At 42.3% G+C, this 15990-nt stretch overlaps 1 protein-coding gene across 4 annotated transcripts in view; it reads left to right on the forward strand.

Annotated features, from left to right (window-relative positions):
- The window catches only part of QPCT (glutaminyl-peptide cyclotransferase), a 50867-nt gene that overhangs the window by 15072 nt on the left and 19805 nt on the right, over positions 1–15990 (forward strand). The window contains exons 1-2 of one of the 4 annotated variants that reach the window (XM_036263330.1): positions 1823–2025; positions 9206–9352. In XM_036263330.1, the coding sequence (XP_036119223.1) occupies positions 1909–2025; positions 9206–9352 (264 nt within the window). In that variant the 5' untranslated portion in view covers positions 1823–1908. Of the gene's footprint in view, positions 1–1822; positions 2026–6744; positions 7100–7311; positions 7488–9205; positions 9353–15990 lie in introns of those variants that run through there. The other 3 variants (XM_036263332.1, XM_036263333.1, XM_036263331.1) reach the window with 3 other exon arrangements.

The raw sequence follows: 15990 nt of genomic DNA on the forward strand, positions 1-15990 counted from the left end.
ACTCAGTCTCAGAGTCTGCTTCCTGTAGATCCCAAACTACAACAGCATCTTATTGACTTAAATATAACCAAACTTGGAGAACTCTCAGGAATGGAAAATCATCAAATTATGTGTCAACATTTTAACTCAAGCATTTTCTTATTTTGAATTATTTATACTTAGCATATTATTGTTAACATTTTATTTCACAAGCTTTGCTATTTCCACCTTTCTTTAAAAAAAAAAATAGGTATCATATTGTAGAAAGATAAAAATGCAATAGGGTAAGGAAAACAGGCTGTTTGTTACCCAGACATTCAGTAAACCCATGATTTTACATGTCATAGTGATTTTGTTCTGAATATTGTACCAATAGAAAGTTCTGAAGTGGTCTGATTATCAGAAGAACTGTCCATGAATGTAATAAAGATGCTATTTAATTTTGTTTAAGCCTAAAGAATTAACTTGTCACTCAAAACTCTCAGACATGAATAGGATTAGTAACTCTGAACATCAGGAAAGTAGGTATTTAAATCCCGTCTTCCCCTGTAGCTCCAGAGGAGGGCAGAACATTGTCTTCCCAGGCCAGTCCTCTCTTTTTAAACTCAGATTCTAACAGCCAAGCCTAGAAAAGAGTCCAAGTCAGCTTTTTGGCTGAGTCCATTCCCTTCAGACATTTGCTCTCTGGGAAACAGGTCTGTTTCAGTGTCCTGTTCTGATTTTCCTGGGATCTATGTTACTAAGAGATGACTCAGGATATGCCACACGGTGATTCTGACTATGAAAGATAAAGAGGATGGTGAATTGTCCTGACAGTTTAGACCAGACACCTACAAACAAAATTGAGATAGTTTTATTTTTTCTTGGATTATCTTGATAACTGATCTTTGATGTGACAAAGGAAATTCAATTGTACTTAGCTTTTCCTTTTTTTTATCCTCACCCGAGGATATTTTTCCATTTTTTGTACAGATAGAGTGGGAGAGAGAGAGAGGAAGGGAGAGAGAGAGAGAAACATCGACGTGAAGGGACACATCGAGTGGCTGCCACCTGTACGACCAACCAGGGCCGGGGACAAACTGCAACCGAAGTACGTGCCCTTAGCGGGAACCGAACCCGGGTCTCAGGCTGATGCTCTAACCGCTGAGCCAAACTGGCCAGGGCAGCTTTTCCTTTTGAGGGGATGCATTTAGATGACTGCCTAAAGAACCATCCTGAACATTTTAGATCTTACTTATTTCAGGTAATTACTTCAACCACTTGTCTCAGTTTGGCAAGGTAACTCTTTGTGAGAAAAAAGAGAAAAGGTATGATGGACTGTTTGAAGGTTCCAGTTCAGGCCTTGTATGGAGGACAGGGAGTCTCAGTTTTCATATCTGTAAATGGGATAGATGTCCAGTGCACATGTTTATGAAGACTTAATGAGGGAACATGGGAAGAGCACCCAGAACAGTGCCCCGGACAAAAGTCTCAGTAAATGTCATTCCCTGTGGAAAACAAGCTGTGGGAAAACACTAAATAATCTCACAGGGTCTGGTGAAGCCTCGCTCCCCTTTCTATTCCCAGTTGCGGCGCTGGAGATCATAAAAATGCCTCTTCCACGTCTCTTCTTTCCTTCCTCCCTTCCTCTCCAAGACAAGGAAGTATCCATTCTCTGTTCCCTTGGATGTGGAAGCTTGAGCCTCCCAGAACAGCCCAGCCCGGGGGTTGCTAAGGTTGGAGGAGAGGGAGGGTGGGAGGGTGGGAGGGAGGAGAGCTGCGGCTTCAGCCTGCGCGGCGCAGTGGGGAGGTGGCCGGGAGGCGATGGGGGGGGGGGGGGGGGCGGGCGCAGTCGACCCAAGGGTGGAGAAGAGGAAAGGAGAAGGACGCGCGTTCCCGGATTCGTGACCGCCGGCGGCCCAGGGACCCGGCGCACAGAGCCTCGGAGAGATGGCAGGCAGCGGGGACCAGCGCGTCGTGGCCACCCTCCACCTGCTGCTGCTGGCCTCCCTGCCCCTGGCAACCCCGGGGATCAGTCCAGGCGCCCCAGCCTGGACCCAGGAGAAGGTGAGGGGCTGCTGTTCCGCGATTGTACCTGGGCGGCTCTTGACGGGCGCGGGGATCTGGGGTCCAGCGAGCCCCACCTAGGCATGGAGGGAGGCGGGGCAGAGCCATGGTCCCCGGCCCAGGCAGCGGTGCCTGCCTCGCGCGCCTGGGGGAGTCCGGGCTCTGCGTCCACGCCGGGTGCCTCGCCGGCCTCGGGGACGCCACGGGAGCTGGGTGATGTCACCGGCCTCCCCTCGGCTGGGTCTGATGCGGGTACTGATAGGCACAGGAAGTGTGTCTCGCCAGCCGCAGCCCGCGGGGAGGTGAGAGCGCTTAGCCGCGCAGCCACCCACTCCGGACCCACCGTGTCAGAGGTCCCAGAGCTCCCGGGCACCTCCTGGGTGCCAGGCGCGCCTGGGAGTGTGCCCACGGTCTCTTACCGCTGCATCCCAGGACACCCTGGGGACGTTGAAGTTTCCATGTAGTCTCTGGACAGACGTGTTATTGTTGGTCCGTTTTAGATTCTTAAGCGGAGCAGCCCCGAACCAAGGAGCTTAACTGGAGACCCACTGTACTTTAATTTATTCCTTATTTTAAAAAAGTCCTCACCCAAGGATATTTTTCCATTGATTTTTAGAGAGAGTGGAAGGAACGGACAGAAGGAGGGAGGGAGACTTATATCCATTGGTTGCCTCCAGAAAGAGCGAACCAGGGCCAGTGATGAACTTGCAACCCAGGTATGTGCCCTTGACCGAACTGAATTTGAGACCCGTTGGTCTGTGGGCCACTGCTCTAACCGCTGAGTCAGACAAGCCAGGGCAATCCACTGTACTTTTAAAAATATTATTTTTGTCTTAAAAGAAAGTAAAGGGCACTTGTCAGAGCAATATATCTAGTTGTAGGTGCACATTTCATATAAGGAACTTAGAAGAAAAGTACTTTGCAAGTGCCCTCTGTGTGAAGTAAGCAGGTTCACAGTTATTTACCTTTCTTGTGTAACAATTTTGAAATCATGAAATTGCTAGGGACTTGTGCAAATGTTAATGGTATCAGAGTAAAATGGTATGTTCTTAAAGATACTAAGAAAAGCCCTGGCCGGTTTTGCTCCGTGATTAGAGCTTCAGCCATGGACCAAAGGGTCGCAGGTTCAAGTTTGGTCAAGGGCCCATATCTGGGTTGCAGATTTGATCCCCAGACCTGGCTTTGGGTCGTGGGGGAGGCAACCAGTCAATGTCTCTCTCTCACATAGATGTTTCTCTCTTTCTCCCTCCCTTCCACTCTATGTCTATCTAAACATGAATGGAAAAGTATCCTCTGGGAAGATTAAACAAACAAAAAGTTATGAAGAAAAGCAGCAACGTAAAGAGATATAAACGTTGACAGTGTCGTTGAACAGATCTTTTAAATGCTTACAATATGCCTGTATTTACTCACCCAGGCACACTGGGGAACACACCAGCCCTGTACTGGCTCCACAGCAAGCTCCGTCCCGCCACATGCACACTTATTGAACAGCCTACTTCTGTTCCCTGGGTTAGGCTTCGTTAGCCTCTCCATTTGGGGGCACACTTGGAGACCGTCAGCCACAGGGAACCCAGCAGGGATGCAGGAAGTCAACTCAAGAGTAACTTTACTATAAGAAAAATAACTTCATCAGTAGGTGTACATCAGAATTGAACTTTTGGGAAATGTCTTCTAAAGCACAAGTCCCTTTTATAGTTAAGAAGTTTCTAGTCACTATTGTTTTGGGAAGCTGGATGCTTTCTGGAATAATGGAGCAAGCAAATGAACAAATGACAATATCAGCTGTTACAATTCCTGATTTCTGTTCCCCTCCCTCCTTTTTCTGTAGGCCTTCGCAAAGTCCTCCAGGCAGCCAGTACAGTCTGCAGCCTGGGAAAAGAATTAGTCACCACGAAAATACATGCCTTCCTGCTCTCTATGACATGTATATTTTAATCATGTGAGGTGTGCCCCTGGTACACTGGCCTGCCAAAAGGTGAGGCATGGTAAAGCATTGATTTTGAAATCCATTTTCCTTGGCTGTGAAATAAAGGTGTGTCCTTTCCTGTGGCATCACTATGTAAAAACAGTTCAACCCTAGTTTATGGTTGCGTTCAGAAGATTGAGATTTTGTTATTTAAAACCTGCAAACAATTTCTCCATAAAAGCAATATTCTGAACCTCACAGTGCCCCTATGAGAAGGGTACATTTATTCCCAATTTACAGATGAGGAAACTCGACCATGATTGCACCAGTGAATTGAAGAGACCTCATTCCTTTTCTCCTCACTTTTCTTCTCCAAAGTAGATGGGTCCTGGCTGATGGTTCAGGGAACAGTGTCCAGCTAGTGAGGGAGTGTGGGGCTGGTGGGAGGCTTGGAGGGCCTGAAGAAGCGCTTACTTACCCCTCTCTGGGTCAACGTGGACCCTAAATGGAATTCCAAAATAAGTTTGTTTTCGCAACCTTCTCTTCTCTCACTCCTTATTTCTCCCTTCCCCTAATCTCCCTTATAGAGCTTAAAGGTCATTCTTTTCTTTTTTTATCCTCACCCAAGGACATTTTTCCATTTTTTGTTCAGATAGAGTGGGAGGGAGAGAAAGGAAGAGAGAGAGAGAAACCTCAACATGAAAGTAAAAGGGACACATCGAGTGGCTGCCTCCTGCATAACCCCAACTGAGGCCAGGGACAAACTGCAACCGAGGTATATGCCCTTAGTGGGAACTGAACCCGGGTCTCTCTGGACCGCAGGCCGATGTGCTAACCGCTGAACCAAACTGGCCAGGGCTTAAAGGTCATTCTTTTGGGGGTTGATCCATATTCCAAAATTACTTCTGAATCCTGCCTTCCCCAATCCCCAATCTTATTCCTTTAGTACAACTTTGTCAACCAGCTGTTGAAAGGAATCCCATAAAATCTGTCCTCCCGTAGGTGCAAATGACTGACAACTGTTAAGAGTGACATATATGTTTATATATTTGCTGTTATTGTTAATCCTTACCTGGCAATATTTTCCCATTGATTTTTAGAAAGAGTGGAAGGGAGGGAGGGAGAGAGAGAGAAACATTGATGTGAGAGGGACACATTGATTGGTTGCTACTAAATCAGGGAGCTGGGATTTGACCCTGAATTGTTCCAAGCCTGCACAGCTTTGCTTTTAGATAGATGCTTGCTTGCATTGAAAGAAGACATACCTTTATCTTATTCAGTTCCCTACTCTAATGCAACTGCATTTGTAATGTCAGTGGTATCCACACATAGAAGGAGTTCATTAAATGCTGGCTGGGTTGAATTTGCAGGTAGACACAGGAGTTACCTGAGTGCTGTCGGGAGACGCTCGTATGGGATGAAAGCTGGAATTGAGTTGGCTGAGCTTCTGTATGCTCTCCCTTTAATTCAATGATTTGGAGCCTCAAATCCCTCTGCAAGCTGGGCCAGCACTACAAATGATGTAATTAAAACCCTCTTTGGCGTGGCACCATGTGATTAGCTTGGAGGAGTTGCTTCAGGATATCTGGTTCACACTTTTTTAGCAGAAAGATTTTTGTCACCCTAAGCAGACTTATTGTCCTTTCTGCCTGGGTGAAAAGATAAGGCAGGGGCTGTAACAGAGACTCATTCCTCTGAGAAGTCCTGAACTAATAGAAAATTGTCCATGTGTCGTTTAACTGAACCGAACCTAGAAGAATTTGGGCTTTGCACTAAACATTGGCTCAACACTATTTCTACCTCGTTTACTTTCCTCACGCCCAGCGCACACTTTCTCTCCAGGTTTCTCCTCTTTTTCCTTCCTCTCTTCTCCACGTAGATTTTTCTGTTTATTGAGTTCAGAGAGTGAGTCTCTGTAAAAATGGAATGGGTTCCATTTAGGTTGGAGAAGTCAAATGCTTTTCCATAGAGGGCTCTAATGAATATAAAGGCTTAAGTAATTAACTGAGGGTGGTTGCTTTCCATCTCTAGCCTTCACTGACTGGGTAGCTTTTTCGCTGTGATTTCATAGGGGCACTTTTCCTCCCAGGGAGGCAGAGAAGGGGGGGGTGCTCTTTACTGAAGTACGTTAATTAAATGGTCAAGCCCAGGAGACTGAGGAAAAACGCACGCGAGTCTCTGTATTCAGGATATCAGCAGGCCTACTTGTGTAACTTCCCTTTATTCATCCAGTAAGCAGTTTTGGGGTGATATTTGTCAACTGTGCTTCACCCACATTATCTGTTACAGCTAGAAAAGCTGGAGAGTTCTTTGTTTCGTTTCTCTTTTTTCTGAAATCCCTTAAGAACTCTTTCAAGCCTCCATAAATCACCTGTTAAAAAAGACATGAGCTTGATTCCCTTTACTTGTGGACATGACCCTGACCACAGCAACCGGATAGGCTCTGGGATGGCATATTGTCAATCATTAGAAAAGGAGTCACCGTGTAAACAGCTTTCGAAACAATAGTTCTTGATCGTCACAATAACTGCCCTGGGCCAACCCAACTCTAAGTCATCACAAGCATCGACTATCAGAAATTCAAAAAGAACAAAGCTCACCGATATTGAACTACAGCATTTCCTTTGCAGCCGGTAGCCACCTGTCTTTTCTGTCTTTAAAATTGCTTGTGCATTCAACTGATTTAATATTTATGATAGCAAAAGACCCATTTTACTTTACTATTATGTAAACACAGTCTCAGGGAAGTTAGTTTTAGAAAGATAGTCACCTGTCACTTCCTCATTTGATGAATTCACCCAGTATTTATTGAGTCCTCAGTCTGAGCTAGGAAGAGAACGGAAAATAAGAGAGCGTTTGCTCTCAAGGAGCTGACACCTTGTATGAAATCAGGCATTCAACAAGTAACAACCCAAGGAAGTGGCCTCTAAACTACCACCTTCAATGAGCAGGAGTTAGCCAGGTGAAGAGGAAGGAAAAAGCCTTCCAGACAGAAGGCCCCAAAGGCCCCAACAGGGCTCAGCCTTACAGTGCCTCGGGGCCTGGAGGGATGCGAGGGTGACTGAAGCATGGTAGGCTGGGGCCAGCGGCCCTGCCTGGGGCTTGTGAGCCACAGGAGAGACTAGACAAGCTCTCATCCGCCGAGTTAAGTAATAATTAACCACGGTAAGGTCTTCTGATTTACCTTCATTTTCTCTTTTCCCATTTCCATTCTTTTGTCTTTTAGCTTTGGCTTTCTTCTCAAAGTACTGTTTGAGAGTTAATGTGGATGGACGTTGATTCTGGAGTACCAAGGAATTTAAAGGCTGCAGTGACAAATTTATTAAGGAAATATATTTTAAAATGTATTTGCAGTAAATAAACACAAACCTTAAGATGTCCAGGCAACATTCGGGAGTAAATGGGAAGCGAATAGATGAGGGAGGGAGGCAGGGCTGAACTAGTGCTGGACGGAACTGAGACCTCTTCATGGACTTACCCGTAACTCTCCTCTGACCTTGGACAATCAGCTGGTTTCTATGAACCTCAGTTTCCACGGACATAAATCAAACAGGTTGGACTAGATCATCTCTAAATGGCCTTTTCAGCTTTTATCCCTTTTGTGTATGATAGAAGGTAATAGAAATAAAACTTAAAGAATATTTACTATGGCAGTTTACATGTATTAGCTCACTTAATTAAAATTACCCTAAGAAGTAGGCATTATTACTTCCATTATACAGATGAAGAAACTGAGCCTTATGAGGTTAAGTAGCCTCACCAGAGTTAACAGCTAGTAAGTGGTAGGGGCTGTGTTGAGAGGGTTTGTTTGAATCCACAGCCCATGTTCTTCCCATGATGATGCCAAAGAGTAATGCTGAGACATATGTTAGTGTAGATGAGTATAAGTAGTTAGGCAATAAGCATTCTCTAATTCCACAGTTTCTAACCAGCCGTATGGAGTATTCGACATGGAATGAAATACCGATGTGATTACTTTGACACATTCAACAAATAGACAAGGCTGCCCCAATTTTTGTTTTGCATTCCAAAGAACTTAATATCCTTGCTACCTTCATTATTCCCTGTAGGGAAGAAATCATCTGATCAAACCACTCACTTCCCTGTGGGAAGTGGGGAGGAGTAGCACATTCCATCATTGAGTGTCTGATAAGTATGTAATGAATAAATGATTTATCACTACTAGTGTCAAAAGAAAATACAGTATGTATAAAGTAATATCCCAAATACAAACTTGAGTGTTACGTTTATTCATCTGTTTAAGTTTCACTTAACTAATTTATCAGTGTACCTAAGAATGTGAATGTTAATTGAACATTAAAATAATTTCAACTGAAGATAAAAAGTGTACTAGTTTAGTGGGTTATAGAATCATCAAACTCTGACTGGAAGGAACTGGAACAATTGTGTAGGGTACAGCTGTTCAATAGAATCAAATAATGAGAAGCACATAGAAATTTAAAATTTTCTAGTAGCTATATTAAAAATGGAAAAAGCAATAGATGAAATTTTAATAATATATTTATGTAACAATATATCATAAATTATCATTTTAACATGTAATCTATAAAAATTATTGAAACCTTTTGCAATTTTTTCATACTAAATCTTTGAAATCTAGTATGTATATTATATACTTAAAGGACATCTCAATTCAACCAGCTACATTTCAAGAACTTAATAGTCACATGTAGCTAGTGGCCACCATATTGCACAGCACAGATCCAGCTTAAATTCCTTTATTAGTGTTTTGAGAGGAATGAGAAGTTAAGGGACCTGTCCAAGGTCACACAACATATAAATGGCAGTCAGAAGCTTTGAATCCAGCTTCTCCGACTCCAACACCATACTTATTCTGTAACACCATCCTGCCTTTTTAAAAGCAATTATACTAACAAAACATACTGTTTGTTGCCTATAGTTTTAAAATACTGGGTTTTCTTAAGAACAGAAGATCAATAATTGGTATTTTAAAACCGTAGATTTACAAAGCAATTGAACCAAAAGTCATCAAAACGTACACAGGAAATAAATGTTAAATAGTATTATATTAATTTTGTTTTTAAAGTAAGCTGCCAAAAGAATTAGTCTAACTTTCTAGATCTTAGGGGTCAGTTTTTAATTTGAGTAGCTCAATGTGCCTTGTATAACCTAAGAGATATCCCTTTATTTTGAGATTCAAAGCCAATATTTTTCCATTGCAGATGTCTCAGGGAAAGTCTTAAACATTATGAAACAATAGTCATTTAAATAATATTGTTTAATCCTCAGAATTATCACCAACCAGCCATTTTGAACTCATCGTCTCTCCAGCAAGTTGCAGAAGGCACCAGTATTTCTGAAATGTGGCAAAATGACCTGCGACCGTTGCTGATAGAGCGATATCCAGGATCCCCTGGAAGTTACGCTGCTCGCCAGGTGAGAACGCAGCGCACAGACCTAAAGGCTGTTGAATACCTTGCTTTCACACGTGAGATAATATATCCAAAGTTCAGAGTTATCTAATATTCAGAACTGTATTCTAACTTTATTATTCACCAAAATAAGCAACCAAGAAAACCAAACAACTGAAAGTAAATTCTGTTTTGTTGAGTGTTACCTGTTAATTGAAATCGGTTTAGGTGTGAAATCTCTGTGTGGGGCGTGGCATCCTACAGGGCAGTAAGTGCTCAGCTCTTGATCATGTCTATAACAATCTTCTGGATCCTAAACACCCAACATTAATAGCCTTAGATAGTCCTTGCTTGACAGTTTTGGGCCAAGAGTGAGTTACTGTTCCATCAGGACTCTATTCCCCTTTGAGAAATTGTATTCTCCCTGGAGAGAGAGTCAAGATCAGTGATAAGCTACTTTCTCAAGCTTCTGACTCTGATCCATGGTAAAAAAAAAAAAAAAGTAAGTAAATAAATATATGTATATACATATATATACATAACATTTTATACACACAAATGTAAAGATAGTGACCCACTGAACTGATTTCAAGACCCACTGGTGTTACCACTGCAGCCTGAGGGACACCGCATGGAAGGTAGAGCAAACCATAAGCTGGGCTGGACCCTGAAGGCCTCCTTGCCTCCTTAGAGCCCTCACCTCTGAATGACTGTTTTATTTCAAACTAGCCCCATTTTAAGGGGCAGCTGGAGAAGCAGTGGAGAGACCGGTCCATCGTATCCTCCTCTGAGAGTACTCCACCTGCCTAACTGTTCAGGCACCAGTGCTGTGGCAGAATACAGCTGCCAGGCCGGTGGCATAGCTGTTGGGCCAGCCACTCTATTCCCCAGTATATGGCTTCTGCCCCTCAAGTGTAGCCCACACAGCCACTGTCTGTTACTCCATTAACCTCTTGCCTTCCACCCAAAGAGCTCCTGCTTCCCCAAAGGAATTAGATGGTGGAGACCCAAAGAGCACTTTAGTTTTTCTCCCTTTAGGTAGAGTAAGTAATAGCAGTGATGATGGTGGACTTCCACCAACCACTGTTTTGAGGTCAGGCACTGTATGGAGTTCTTTGCATGAATGATCTTGTTCAGTCCTCAGAACAATGCTACTGTGTGAGTGCTGTCATTACCCCAGTGCTACAGATTTTAAAAGACTGGAACTAATTTCCTCAAGATTATACACTTACCTGATGAGGCCAGAATCTGGACCGAAATCGAACTGCTGGACTTCTCCATCTTATTGCAGAATGGATGCTGGCGGGGGGAACCGGCTCTGTGGTGTGTGCTCACAAGTGTCTCTGGCTCCAGATCTTTTCATGCCCGAGTTGGAGATTGAGCCACATACCTCTCATTTCAATGATACTCCCTGGGCCTCACCTCCAAAGCATTTTCTTGAAAGAAGCTCAGGGCACTTACTGGGGCTTTCCAAAATCCTCAGTTCCTCATTAGAAAAAATCTAGGTCAATGATATTCAATTCAACCTTTTTCCTTTCCCCATACCATTTGCTAAGAAGGCTGTATATACGCAGGGCTGGGGACAAACTGCAACCGAGGCACGCGCCCTTAGCGGGAACCGAACCTGGGTCTCTCTGGACCGCAGGTCGACGCTCCAACCGCTGAGCCAAACCGGCCAGGGCTGTACCACAGCTTTTTTATCCACTCATCTATTGATGGACATGGGCTGTTTCCAGCTCTTCGTTATTGTAAATAGTGCTGCTATGAACATAAGGGTACATATATTCTTTCCAATTGGTATTTCAGGCTTCTTAGGATATATTCCTAGAAGTGGGATCACTGGGTCAAATGGCAGTTCCATTTTTAATGTTTTGAGGAAACACCATATTGTTTTCCATAGTGGCTGCACCAGTCTGCATTCCCACCAGCAGTGCACTAGAGTCCCCTTTTCTCCACACCCTCGCCAACACTTGTTTGAGGACTTGGTGATGGCAGCCATTCTGGCAGGTATGAAGTGATATCTCATAGTTGTTTTAATTTAGTGACGTCGAGCATTTTTCCATATGTCTCTTGGCCATTTGTATGTCCTGTTTGGAGAAGTGCTATTCAGGTCCTCTGCCCAATTTTTAATTGGATTGTTTGTCTTCCTTTTGTTGAGTTGTGTGAGTACTTTGTATAATTTGGAAATTAACCCTTATCCCATGGGAACGTATTTGGGAAAATACGTTCTCCCAAAGAATAGGTTTCCTTTTCATTTTGATGCTGTTTTCTTTTGCTATACAGAAGCTTTTCAGTTTGATGTAGTCCCATTTATTAATTTTTCCTTTATTTCTCTTGCCCTAGGCAATGTATCAGTGAAAATTCTGCTACATGTGATGTCTGAGATTTTGCTCCCTGCAGTTTTTTTCTAGGATTTTTATGGTTTCACAGGTGACATTTAAGTCTTTTATCCTTTTTGAGTTTATTCTTGTATATGGTGTAACTTGGTGGTCTAGTTTCATTTTTTGCACGTACCTGTCCAACTTTCCCAACACATTTATTGAAGGAACTGTCTATTCCATTGTATTTTTTTGCCTCCTTTATCAAATATTAATTGAGCATATTGTCTTGGGTCAATTTCTGGGTTCTCTATTCTGTTTCAGTGATCTATATGCCTGTCCTTGTGCCAGTATCAGGCTGTTTTGATTACAATGGCTTTGTAGTATAACCTGATATCTGGTATTGTGATCCCTCCTATTTTGTTCTTCTTTTTCAAGATTGCTGTGGCTATTCACATTCTTTTTAACTATTGCTATTTTAGTCTTTTTCTAGCTTTAACAGAATATATAGCACACATAATATACATAGAGACTGTTGTGATTAAGAATACATATTGATTTAAAAGTGTTACTGAATCTATATAACATATTCTATGTCATATGGGGGTGGTGGCAAATGAGAAATTTATTGACAGTATTTTAGAATGTGTTGGGCACACACACTGCTGCTGGGCTGCCTATGCATGGTCTGGCTGATGTGGCAGTACTCCTAACAGGGTGGTTGTGTTAGAAATCTCACTTAAGAGATTCAATTTTGCCCTAGCCAGTTTTGCTCAGTGGTTAGAGCGTCAGCCTGTGGTCCGGAGAGACCTGGGTTTGGTTCCCGCTAAGGGCATGTACTTCGGTTGCAGTTTGTCCCCAGCCCTGGTTGGGTCATGAGGGAGGCGGGCACTCAATGTGTCCCTCTCACGTCGATGTTTCTCTCTCTCTCTCTCTCTTTTCGTTTCTCTCCCTCCCGCTCTGTCTGAACAAAGAATGGAAAAATGTCCTCTGGTGAGGATAAAAAAAAAAGAGAGATTCAATTTTATTTATTTATTTTTAAATCTTTACTGGAGGACATGCTGAGAGAGAGAAAGGGAGAGATCCATGTGAGAGAGAAACATTGATCGGTTGCCTTCTATAGGGGGACTGAACCCACAACCTGGCTGTGTGCCCTGACTGGGAATCTAACTGGCAACCTTTTGATGCACAGGATGACTCTCAACCCACTGAGCCACTCCAGCTGGGCTCAATTTTCAGCCATTTCAGCTGGGCTCACTTTTAAGTTTTTGAGAAGAAAATCACTGTGAGATTTTAGAGAGCTGTCCCCTAAGCTGTGAAAGATAAAGGATTTCCACTTTTGAAGATGAGGTGGATGACACTTGAGTTATTGTGAGGGAACTAGACTAATGACCTTAATTGGAGTTACTACCTTTCCCTGAGAACAAATTTTAAACCCAAATGGTGGAATATTTAGTTTTACTCTTGAAGCATTTTTGAGCACTAGATCTGATGTTTTATAATTTATAGAGTTTCAGGGTTATAACTAGAGAAGACTCTCAAATTAAAAAAATGTGGACTTGGTATAAAATTGGTTAGCGGGTAAACTTTTGCAGTTATCAGTGAAGATGTACATTGCTATGGATTCCTTTCAGAGAATAATATGGGAACAATATCCCTTCATCTGCATTTTTATTATTTTTAATCAATAGGACTGACTACTGGAATTTTAGAATATTTGTATTTGAGAAGATAATTTATGTGTAAAATGAATAATTTGAAGGCATTAAATTTTGTGGTTATTTGAGTTATTTCTAGCTGAGATAGGAAAAAATATAAATTTAAATACCAGATGACAAAGCCGCACTAAGGAGCAAGCCAGAAACTTTGTCTAAAAGAGATGAGCTAGAAATTTCGGGGCTAAAGTCCCCTATAAATGTTCAGTGCATCTGAGAAGCTGAAAAGTGTGGACTTCTTCAATGAAAGGTGTGTGTATCCCAGAGGAGGGCCCTGGATGGAGAGTCCTCATCTTGGAGCCTGAGAGACTATATGTGGTACAAGGAGGAAGAGGTACATGAGGTCCCCAGTGGCAGGATTCAGCATCCTGGCAGCGGTCTCTCTGCAGGTTTAGTGCAAATACGGCAGAATCTTCTTCCTCCAAACAAACCTGGTCTACTAATGTCATTCTTTCTCAGAACCTGGAAATGAGAATTTAAGTTGCATTAAATTAGACCCAGGATCATTCACTGCTGTTAAACTAACGTCTCCTACCCTCTCCCTCCCCTGCAACTCCCCAGAGTGGAATGACATATTTGCCTTTATCTTTTTTCTTCCTCTCTCTACCCCCATCTGCTTGTTTCTCTCTCTCCTGGTCTCCACCTCTATCTTTGTTTTTTTTTTTTTCTCTAATCAGTCTCCTATCTTTCTCTTCATTTCTCTCTGTCTCCATCTATTCATCTCTGTTTCTCTTGTACCCATTAAAAAAATAAAAAGATATATAATAATCCAAAATATAGCCTACATTTTATTGATAAGAGAGAACATCAATTGGCTGCCTCCTGCATGCCCCCTCACTGGGGATTGGGCCCACAACCTGGGCATGTGCACTGACCAGGAATTGAACCGGTGACCTTTTGGTGCATGGGTCAACGCTCAACCACTGAACCACATTAGCCAAGCTAGCCTGTATTTAAAATTGCATTTTACTACCTGGAGTTAGGGAAGCTTTAGACTCCTTCCCACAGCCCAGCACTCCCTGCCCAGGGGCATTCTAGTGAGAAGAGCACTAGTTTTTGCAGCCTACGCCATAGAATTGTAGTGGGAGTTTGCAAATTAAGTCTGAAAGCCAAAAACACAACAATGAAAGATATCGGTGACATAATTAGATTATGCAGCCAATTTGATTGTTTATAAAGAAATTAGTTGCTAAGACAAATAAAAATATTTATACTGAATAAAAAAGATTACTTTAGAGAGAATTCTTTCTGGAGTATTTGCTGATGCTTTTGAGGATTTTAGTGTCAACACAGTTATCAGAAATTATAACAGCTGGTTTAGTAGTTGAGAAATGAGTTTATGTGTGAGACTTCAGCTAAGCAAAGCCAACAGGTATATATTTTAAAATCCAAATTCAGTAAAAAAAATTTTTAAATCCTAATTCATTTTGTAAGCGTGCAAGCTGCTATGGGTGCTGAAGACATTTCATGGAACAGTTCATCATCTGGATACCAGATGTTCTGGAATCATAGTACATGCCTTTTGAAATTTTTTTAGATGACCCCTTTTATGGAAAAAAAATTTCCCCCAGGTCTGGAGATAACTTATTTTCATATTCTGTGTAAAGCTGGTCTTAGATGCACAGTGCTTTCTCTCTATTCAGATTACTAATGTTCTATAGCATATACTTTTATATATTCGAATTGAGACGAACAGTTAAGAATAAAAATAAATTTTAAAAGAAAGAAATAAGCCCTGGCCGGTTTGGCTCAGCGGTTGGAGCGTCCGCCTGCGGTCCGGAGAGACTCGGGTTCGGTTCCCGCTGAGGGCATGTACCTCGGTTGCAGTTTGTCCCCGGCCCTGGTTGGTCGTGTGGGTGGCAGCCACTCGATGTGTCCCTTTCACGTCGATGTTTCTCTCTCTCTCTCCCTCCCATTCTATCTGTACAAAAAATGGAAGAATGTCCTCGGGTGAGGATAAAAAAAAAAAAAAGAAAGAAATAATATAATTTATTAATGGCAGTTGAACTGTATTTACTGATAGCCAACTGTGAGCAAAGCCCAATACTAAGAGTTGTGGAGAATAACAAAATAAGTGAGATATAAATGCTAATTTTGACAAGGTTATAAACATTTTTTTTTTTTTATATGAAAAGATAACTTGTCAACCTGAAATAGAAAAGGGTAAGGTACTGTGTATATGAGATACTTAGGCTGAAGTCCACCTTGCTACAGAAAGTGAATGCTGGAGAATTATGGGTTCTTCTGGCTTTTGCAGGATTGACTGTGCAGTCACTGTTCTCTTCCTGGAAGCTTCCTGCCACAGCTTTTCCAAGGCCCTTGCCTACGTGTCATGTCACATTACTTAGGGCAGGAGGCCACACAAGACTTGGCGAGGCTGGGAAATTTTGTATTTCCTTGGGAGAAAAAAATATCTCCTATTCTTTTCCAGTTATTATTTTGTTTATCACCTCAAGGTCCATCCCCACTGATGTTAATTGTGGAATGAATTGCAGATTATGTGGATAGTTAATTTGTCCTTTGACTTAAAAAAATCCTTTAAGGCAACTTACAAAGATGTATATATTTCGAAATAAAATAAATGGAACCCAGTGAGAAAAGTGAGGCAAAGGGAAAATAAAGGCAGGAAA

The sequence above is a fragment of the Molossus molossus genome, unplaced genomic scaffold (assembly GCF_014108415.1).
Source record: "Molossus molossus isolate mMolMol1 unplaced genomic scaffold, mMolMol1.p scaffold_m16_p_15, whole genome shotgun sequence".
Taxonomy (NCBI): Eukaryota; Metazoa; Chordata; class Mammalia; order Chiroptera; family Molossidae; genus Molossus; species Molossus molossus.